The 9,737-nt window shown below is 47.8% G+C and overlaps 1 protein-coding gene across 2 annotated transcripts; it reads left to right on the top strand.

Annotated features, from left to right (window-relative positions):
- Positions 1-1,142: 1,142 nt before the first annotated feature.
- Positions 1,143-9,521, top strand: CDV3 (CDV3 homolog). 2 transcript variants are annotated; one of them, XM_054384771.1, is made up of 5 exons: positions 1,143-1,508; positions 3,862-3,941; positions 5,064-5,200; positions 6,162-6,324; positions 7,789-9,521. In XM_054384771.1, exons 1-5 carry the CDS (start codon positions 1,284-1,286, stop codon positions 7,793-7,795), a joined length of 612 nt encoding a protein of 203 aa, XP_054240746.1. In that variant the 5' UTR covers positions 1,143-1,283; the 3' UTR covers positions 7,796-9,521. The 2 variants fall into 2 exon arrangements, with proteins under 2 accessions (XP_054240746.1, XP_054240745.1); XM_054384770.1 differs by lacking the exon at positions 7,789-9,521 and adding an exon at positions 7,362-7,524.
- The last annotated feature ends 216 nt before the right edge of the window (positions 9,522-9,737 follow it).

Genomic DNA, 9,737 nt, shown 5'->3' with positions numbered 1-9,737 from the left:
GAACATCTATCTCATTTTCATGATTGGCCAGTCAGTCGTAAGAACTACGGTTTCCTGTAATTGACTTACGATGCATTTTGAAGCCACGGCTAACTTTGTGGGCTTTTTTTCCACAACTAAAGGTCACTACAGTACTCAAGGCAAGTGACGGCAATCTGCTGACACCCACCGTGGAGGTTGTTTCTCAGCAGACATCTCGTAGGCTTTTCTGAGTCAGGAGAGCAGCAGGGAGGCTCACGCCATCTGAACATCCTACACGGAGTGGTGCTTCAAGCCCTATTTAACCACGCCATTTCCCATGAAAGCTATTACTACTTCCGTGTTTTACAACGACAGCTTAAGAGCACAGCCCTTTCGATGGTGTGGAAGAGGCCGAGCTTGAGTCACTTCATTCCCCGGGAAGAGTGGGTGCAGGGCACATCGCGGCCTGCCGCTGGCGGGCTGAGAGGTCTTTGGGAAGTGTCAGAGGCGGGTCCCGCAGCGCTCGGTGGTGACAGTCCTCTCGGGCTCCCTGTCACTCCCCACCGGGTCCTGACAGCGAGGACAGCCTGTCCTCAACGCTCGGCCGACCTCACACAAGGTCCTTCTGAGGGGAAGGCGGGAACCGGGGCAACGGCCAGCACGCGCCGTCCAACAACCGCCGCTCGCGGGCTAACAGCTGCCGGGCACGCGCCCGCGCGCCGTAGCGCCCCCGCGCGGTAACGCCGGCCGCTTCCCGCGAGCCCAGCCGCAGTGTGCATGCGCCACTCCGCTTCAACCAGCCCAGAGCGCATTCCCCTGCCCGCCTGGCTCGGCCAATCCCCAGCCGCGTTGCCACAGCCCCGCCCCGTCCATCACGCATTCTCACGTCGTGACGTTGGCATCTTGGCCTCTGGAGATTTCTGACTGGCCGGCAGGGGTTTCCTTCTCGGCCTCTGATTGGCTGGTGTGCTGCAGCACATGCGCGAGAGTGAGCTTAGCTGTGAAGCTCTGCCCCTCTCTACTCAGCAGGGCCCTGCGGCGGGCTGCTCCTCTTCCCCTCCCTGTCGGGCCGTGTCAGACGGCGGCCGCTAACGTGGGGCGAGGGAGCCTCCTCCTGCAGGGCGTCGGGCGGGCTTAGCTAGCCGCAGGCGTTAGGCAGCCGCGCTCACTCAGTGAGAAGCGGCAGGCAGTAGGAGGTCGAGCTGCTGCTACGTGGGGCTCACCTGTTGGCGAGGCCGCCACTGCTCTCTCCTTCCTTCCCCCCTCCTCCTCCACGTCCACACCCCTAACCCCCCGTCTGCTCCGCTACTGGGGCTGCCGCCATGGCGGAGACCGAGGAGAGAAGCCTCGATGACTTCTTCGCCAAGCGGGACAAGAAGAAGCGGAAGGAGAAGAGTAACCGAGGGGCCGCCGCCTCTAACGCCGCTTCTAACGCCGCCTCTAACACCGCGGGGGCGGCCGCGGCAGCTGGAGGAACCCGCCTGACTGACGGCAGTGTCTCCGGGGCCGTGGCCTCTAACGCTGATTCCTGCAAGACGGTGACCAAGGTGAGGCCGGGGAAGGGGGGCGGGGGAGCGGGGCGGCGGGGGAAGGGTCACGGCTTCCTCCGCCGGCCCAGCCGGCACCTTCCTGCCGGCAGGGGGCGCCTTCACTGCTGGCCCGGGGGAGCGGCGCCGCCCAGCCATGCGGGCGCGTGGGGCCAGTGGGGCTCTCGGTGCTCCCGGGCAGGACCGGCCCCGGAGCCGGGAGGGAGCCGCAGGGCAGGCCGTGCCGCCGGGACGAAAGCCCGGCGGGGTTTCTTAGCCCAGCGCAGCCTTAAGTCGGGGCTGGAACCGTCGGTTTCCGGGCGGGGCTTTCTCGCGGCCTTGAAACTCGTCGTGTATCCGCGTCTAGGGGGAAAGCGGATCCGGTTCCCGGTCTGCGGCTTCGGTTGTGCCCAACTCTCCCCGGTTTCTGGGTCTTGATGCAAGGTGGTGGTTAGAACTGGAGATTTGCATCAGGTGCCAACTGTAGGCCGCTCGGGTTTGTGGCCTGTGGACTTTGGCGATAAGTTTCCCCTGGCTCTGCAGACAGTGCGCCGAGCTCTTTGCTTCAGTGCCAGGAAGGGGTTTACTGCCAGGAGGGTTTGTGTACTGTGTTACAAGGATACGATAGGAGTGCAAGAAGCTTAAGGCCTCGTAGCTGAGTTAGCGCCTTATAGCTAGTCGTGTTGTATACTTTAAAATGAATTTTAGGAATTATCGAATACTAGGTTGGGCAGGACCTAAGTGATCGTTTGATTCAGCCTTTCTTGGGAAAAGTACAGTCTAGACAAGATGGCCCGGCAGGCTGGCCAGATTAGTCGTTGCAGTGTCCAGTTGGGGGGACTTAACCTCTTCCTTGAGGAGATTATTCCAATGTTTGATTGTCTTTGAAAGTCATTCCTCTTGTATCCAATTGCAGTGTCCTCAGGATTAACTTCTACCCATTACCCACGGTCTTTTGGATCTGACTCCTTGTAAAAAGGGAATGTCTGATTTCTTTGTAGCCACCCTTCAAATACTGGTCTCCCCTCTAAGCCTTCTTTCCTCAAGGCTGAACAAGAAATACTGAGAGGAATATTTCCTAATGTTCTTTAACTTGGGGACCTTAGCACCCGCAGTAGTTTTCTAAGTAGACCAAGGTCAGTGGTAATCTTCAAACTGCTCTTCTGTTCATTTGCTTGTGAAGTATTATTTGGCTTTGCCTGAAGCTTGTCCATGGATTAGCAGTAAGGATCATTACATGTGGAAGGTACGTTATTTTGAAAGCTGTGATGTTTCCATGGAGATGGGGATGTAAGAAACCTAAAAGATTTTAGAGCTGTAGACTCAACACTCTTCCAGAAGATTGGCTCTTCAGCAGCCAGCGCAATAACATGAAGTGACTTTCTCCTTCGGCTCTTAAATTAAAGCAGGTCAAAGTTTTTCTGCTAGAAGTTGATAGTGTTGAAGATCCTAGAATCTGTTTCCCAGCTGTGCAGCAGAAAGCACACTGTGTTACCACTGGTAGACTTTGCTTGCAAGGTCATTTTCATATTTAAAGTCGTAACTGCATTTCATGTAGGGTGTAGGAATTATGTAAAGTAATAATTAGGCTGCATGTGTCTTAAAGCTGTGACTAGGACTTCTCATCTGTTCTGGTCCATTTTTAACCCACTTTAATAATCCCAGAACCAGCTGATTGAACAGTAGGACAAAACTGGCTCTGTGTAAGTGGACCCTCTTTCCTCAAACCCTTAATCAGACTCCCACTTTAAAGCCTTAGAGTGGTGCTTCTGAAAGACTAACATTTTACTGGTTGTAAGGTACTAAGGTTGCTGTGTTTTTGAATCTGGCTTTTTTTTCTGTTATAGAGAAGACAAGAAAGGCTTTAAGGGTGGCTGTGAATGTACTGATATTAATCATTATCATAAATCCACTGTAGACTATTTCAGATGTTCTTTACTTTTGGGCTTATGGGGTAGGTGATGAAAAAGTAAATTTGAAGCTTTGTGTGCACTGAAGCTGTCATAAAAGCTCACTGTTAGTAAAAGCAAGAGCTGTTGCCCTTTGTATCTCCGTGGTCTGGACCAGGGAGAGCCCTGTGCCCTGCTTAGTGCTGTCCCTTTGTTTCCAATGGGATTTTTACGGAGATGTGGTTATCTTCCACTTGAATGACTTTTACTGGGGCATTTCTGAGCTATTCCAGTGAGTCAGCTCACAAGTACATCCTCAATGGCACACACCAAATTAGGGAGGTGCAGTGGAATCATTTCCTGTTGAGAGTGGGGCGCAGATTGGCTTCCCATGGAATTGCACCTTTACTCTTAGTTTTCTTTATCTGTTACATTTTTTTCTACTTTCAGCAAGAGGTAACAACTTTCTTTTTCTCTTGTTACAGGAAGAGGATGATTGGAAGGAATTTGAGCAAAAGGAAGAAATTGATTATAGTGGTCTTAGAGTTCAGTCCATGCAAATAAGGTACCACATTTTCAGTTCTTTCTCTGTGTCTGGAAAGTATGTTCTGTCTTCTGAGCTGCCTCCACAGGGTCCAGTTAAACAGGGCTTTGATGCATTTCTGATAGTACAGAAGTTTAGACTCTAGGTCTGCCTCTTTTGATTTGGGCTCAGATTTTTGTTGCAGATTCTTAATGTTGCCCACCATAAAGATGTTAAAGTGTGTGTGTGCTCTGTGAAGAGCACAGAATGGTAACTTCCTCTGGATGATGTCTGTTGGTCCAGCTTGGTGCTGTAATTACTCTGTTTGGATGAACAGTGAGAGACTGTTTAATTTTCAGAAATTATAGCTGTTTTTATCTGTTCTCTGATGTATTATTGACACAGAAGCTTTTCTGACCAAGATTAGTAGGAACTGATGTATTATAAACTTCTGTATTCACACTTCACTGCTGCTGTTCAGATCAATATCTTAAGAGCCTCACCCTCCACATGTGCCCCCTTACACCACACAGCTTGCTGTAGCAGTTCTGTGTAACAAATAATTTTGAGTTTGGCTATTTCTGTGCAAAATAAGATGGGCTAAATAAAACAGTCAGACTTTTGTTTAAGATTTGTCTTCAAAATGGGCATGTTTTGTTTTTTTTTTTTTTTATTGCCTGCTTTGAAAAAATAATCTGAGTTGGCCATGGGTTATATTTGTCTGAGTAACATAAGAATGTTTCTCAGGTGGTTGTGGTTATAGGTGAAGGGAGTTCAGGACTTGCTTTTCCACAATTTCTTCTTCTTGACTAAAACATTTTATGGAAGCTGGACTTGTAGCCCTTTCCTGCTTTATCTTGTCATCTCTTCAAATGCATGGCAGGTTTGGTAAGAAGGCATTTAAACTCAAAGTAAGGAATCAGTTTATTTGATCACTTAGTGTGGTTTCAGTTTGTCTCTTTTTAAAGAACTTCTTTCCTTCTCAGTTATGAAGTTACACAGCAATGTGCCAGCAATAGTCCAGATGGAAGCACCACTGCAGAGGTTACATGGCTAATGCTATCTGTGTGCTGCAACTGTGAAGTATGGCCCATGGTGATTGTGGAATGGGTGTCACTTCTTAAAACTCTTTGTAAAATGCTGCTCATCACTCCTCTTTTATAGTGAGAAAGAAGACGATGAAAGTGAAAAAACAGAGGAAACCGGTGACAACTGGGAGGAGACTGCTGGTAGTGTAGACAGATCATCTGGTCCTTGGAACAAGTCGGCTCCTGCACCAGCACCTGTGGTTGAACCAATTGGTAAATTTGACTTGGAGTTGTTGCTTTTCCCAGCTGGAAGTCCACTGGCCTGAATTAAACTGCTTGGAGGGTGGAGTTGCTGTTCAGGCACTGTCACATAGTGGTGGCTTGCTTAACACAGTCGAGAATAAGGAAATCTTCCTGTGAAGGAGTCTGAGGATCTGCATTGATAGTAATGTCAGAGGCTTAAAACAAGCAGTAGTGGAGTGGGGTTTATTTCTAGCTTCAAAGGTGAGGAGGGGGAAGCATTCTGGCTTTGGAGGAGATACCTCTGCTTTGCAGTCTGCAAAATACCTGTGGAAGCATTTCATTGATCTAAAAATAGTGCTTGACACTGAAGGGGCTGTTCAGCCAGTGTCTGTCTGCTAAGGCAGTTCTTGAGTAGGGTTCTGTGGGGAGTAGTATGCTTCTCAAACCAGTTCTAGTATACAGAGAATGTGGCACCACAAAGCTGATTCTTTAACTTTAGTTTTGATTAAATACAGTTTATTAGCAGCAGCAGAGATCAGCTGCTTAGCCATGATCTGAGTTCAGACTTCCATTGAGAAATGAAGAGTGGCTGCTGTGTGTGTTCCTGTTTGTACAGGCAGAGGTAAAGTCAATCATTGGTGTCAGTTCATCATAGGTTGTTTCCTTAAATATGAGCTATTCAGACACTCTGCTGCGTCTGAAGAGGTGCTAAAAATAACATTTAGCATAATGATGTGTTTAAATCTCTAGCTTTAAATGTAAGCTGCTAACAAACATGAAATCCTCATCAGTGGTTTTGATTCCCCGAGCTTTGTGAGGCAATGCACTGGAGCCACATTTGAATTGGTGCAGGTTTAGATTGGGTGGCATGCGATTCCCTCCTTTCTTTGAGATACCTGCTTCCAAAGGTGCCAGGTGCTGAGCTTCTGGATGGGGTTTGGGGGATATGGGGGCAGACTGAGTGATGTCTGGACGCTGTTGTTATCCGCAGTCACGGAGGCCCCGGAGCCAGTGCAGAGCGGGGGCGTGTACCGGCCGCCCGGCGCCAGGGAGGGCGGCAGGCCGCGGCGAGCACAGCAGGGCCCGCCCGAGATCTACAGCGACACGCAGTTCCCCTCGCTGCAGTCCACCGCCAAGCTCGTCGACAGCCGCAAGTAAGTACCTTGCAGCCACTGCTGGCACACACCCTGCGGCTGCCTGCTCCTTGCTCTGCTCTAGGGCTTAAGCCTGAAGCTTCCCACAGAGGAAAGAAAGAAGTAAGAAACTGCTCTGTTTGGCTAAGAGATGTAGGAGAGGCCTTAATTGCCTTCACCAACTCTTGGAAGGGCCTCCCAGGAAGTAACTTCCATGGGACGTAGCCCAGTGAAACAACCAAGCACGGCTGCCAGGTCCTGACCTGCTGAAGGATTTCCCTGGAGCAGAGCATTTCTGCTCTTGACAGCATCTGACTCCCTGAGATGCTGGTCATGGCAAGGCTGTGTTGCTGCTGGCAGTAGGCATGAGGAGGATGTCTTGAGCACCCTGCCTTTTCCTTTCAGATGTGACAGGGACAAAACCAGAGGAATGGGCTTTCATGCAAACAGAAAGCAGTAATGTTGCTGTCTGATCTGTACTTTACAAAGATGAGTCCCCTGAGTTCTGAAGACTTAAGTCTTGCTCTGCTTTTGAGTCCTGATCTTTCCATAACCTTATTCCTTACAGAAGAGATAGCAAGGCCAGGACATAACTCACATGTGGGTTCTTTAGGATTTTTTTTTTTTCTTCTACACCAATAGAGTCTGTCAGAAGTTTTGTTTCTTCTGGGTTTGTTTTGGTGTGGCTTTGTCTACCTGGAGCTGAGACCTGTTATCATTGATGCTTTAGGAATGAGCTAAGATGACATTCTAAGGGAGCATTCTAGACATGGACTCTTTTGCTTTCTAAAACCTATTTAAATTCCCTTAAATTTACTGTTGAAAATGTTAATATTGAAATTTAAAATGTAGTCAGAATTGTACTGGGTGATGAGATTGATTCTGGAGATCAGGTGTTACAAGATTTGCTTGGGAATGTTTGGCTGTTCTGTTAAACCTCTAGATGGGGTATTCTGTGTTTTTGCTGTTGTTGTTGGGATGGGGTGGAAATCAACTGGAAATTCACAATTCACAAGCTAGTGATAAGATATTTACTGATTACATTTCTTTTCCCTTAGGGATAAAGAAATGGAGAAGAGCTTTGAAGTAGTAAAACACAAAACTAGAGGTAGGGATGAGGTCTCAAAAAACCAGGCACTTAAACTCCAGCTAGAAAACCAGTATGCTGTGCTGGGGGATCAGTAGAGCTGCACACACAGTACAGTTAAGGAATGCTTTTTTGGTAACCCCTCCACTAAGGTAACTAAACTACAGCTCACAGCTATGATGAACATGCCACCTTGTTTCTGCTGGATCTGCTGCAGCAAGTGCAGACTGCCTTGACGTAAGTGAGTGGTTCTCCTGCATTGTGGAAGCATAACATGTTACAACTCCTCCAGTGGATGTGGGGCAGAGTAATGTAATGATTGAACCAGCGTCACCAGGGCTCTTTAATTGCTCAGATACCTACAGCCAGTGGTCATTTCAAAATCTTTTTATGTTCAGATACTGAGCCTTCGTAAAGGTTGACTACCTCAGACTTGCTGCACTCATTGTGGACACCATGTGGATCACAACTTCTGGAAGAGAAGGTTACAGCTGTTTTAGTGGCCATCTGAAACTTGAAACCAGCTCTACTGGATTCCTGTCAGAAATCCTGCAGAAGTCAGCCATTTGGTTCCAATTTGCTATAACAAAGATTTAAGTGACCTTAATGACAAACCTGTTCTGTTCCCCTCCTGAGGAATCCTGCCCTGTGTAGCCATAGCCTGCTAGAGGCTTCTGGAGCTGCCCAAGTACCACACAGCTATAGCTTGTTTACCTTCTTAGATAGCTGTACTGAAGTAACTGCAACACCAATTAAAACTCATCCAGTACCAGATTGGAGAAATAATGGCTTGGAGTGCTCTCTTTGCTTTAGCCATTTCCACAGTTGGCTGTTTCAGCTGCTTTGTTTTCTTACTATCCACACAAAAAACTGCCTGCCTGGTTTCTGGTATCCAGTTGCAGTCTATTTAAATAATGGTGAGACCTTCGACTGAAGCAGTTTCTTTGGGGGCTTGTCATGAGTCTTTCTCACCTGAAAGCACTAAGGCTTGAGTTTCCATTATCCAGGCTCCAACCACAGTCCTTAGAATTTGTCTTTTCCAAAGGAGGTGTGGCTGTAGTGATAATGGATAAGATGTTGTCTATTGAACACCAGTTACTTGTTGCAGGGTAATGGGTACTTGATAACCAAAATACAACCAGAGGGATAGCTAGAGCTGGTAAAGCCTTACTTGTTTGGCTCTTCTGTGAAGCATGCAGGTTTTTTGAGTCAGAAATCCTGTAAATCAAACTCCTGTGGTGTTTATTCACCAAGTCAGGAAGTTCAGTAGTATTGGAAAGCAGTGGCTTCTTATGTTGTCATCTTTGACTGAATCTAGTGGAAGCAGGCAAAGTGGTGTAAGTCTGATTTGATGAACATCTGTCAAGTACCAAATGTGTCCTGCTGTAACCGTTTTTCTCTTCTCAGACCAGAAGTCAAATGAAGTACAACAGTGGCATACTCCCGTGTTGAGATTTTTCAGAGTAAATGCCAAAAAAATAGCCTGAAAATTTGTAAGAGTTGCCAATGGCAAGAGACAAGGGAACAAAACAAAGCTTGCTTAGGTGTGCGTGCAGGTGGTGAGGGTAGTGCAGGGCTCCCTTTGACTAACTGCTGATCACTTTAATCTTCTTCTCTGAGGCCAATGGGAATTTTGCTGTTGACTTCAGTGGGGCTGGGCTTTTACCTGGTTCTCCTGTGCACAGACTAAAACCGGCCTTGTCCTTGCAGAGTTAACTGTCCCTAAAACCTCTGCTAGAAGCTGCTATTAAAGAGAGGGCTTGAGACTCTCTTCCATTTGCAAACAAATCCCACTGAACAGACTGATGCAAACACCCAGGACTGAGCCACATATCTTCCTTGCAAATGCGTTGTTGCCAGCAGAACTGATGTGTCACTAAAGATTTCTGTGGAATTGATGGGGAGTGGAGATGTTGATTGATGTGGTGGAAATGTGAAAATGCTTTTCCTGATCCTCTGAAGTGCTTTCAGCAATGCAGCTGAAGCCAGTTCTGCTGCAGGAAGGGGAGATGGGGCTGGCTGTTGAGCTGTCTTTTACTGGAGGTTTTGGGCATGGATTCTGGCAGTTCAAGAAAACCTTGTAACAGTTTCAAATCAAATAAAATGGACATACACCATGGCTCTGGAGTCTAATGAATCTTTACCATTGTGTTCCACAGCTGAGGAAGCACAGAGTGTTTGGGTCTGCTGAGGGGCAGGCTGTGGCACAGGCAGTTGGCCTGCTGGGCACACAGGCTATGTTTTAGGGGCACGTAGTAGCAGTGAATGTTAATATGGCTTTTATTTACACAAGTTTAGTTTGTACCCCCCATCAGTGTCTTCTTACTCTCACCATACAGGTCTGGTT

This window comes from Indicator indicator, chromosome 11 (assembly GCF_027791375.1).
Source record: "Indicator indicator isolate 239-I01 chromosome 11, UM_Iind_1.1, whole genome shotgun sequence".
Classification (NCBI taxonomy): domain Eukaryota; kingdom Metazoa; phylum Chordata; class Aves; order Piciformes; family Indicatoridae; genus Indicator; species Indicator indicator.
This window is presented reverse-complemented; position numbering and strand designations above follow the sequence as displayed.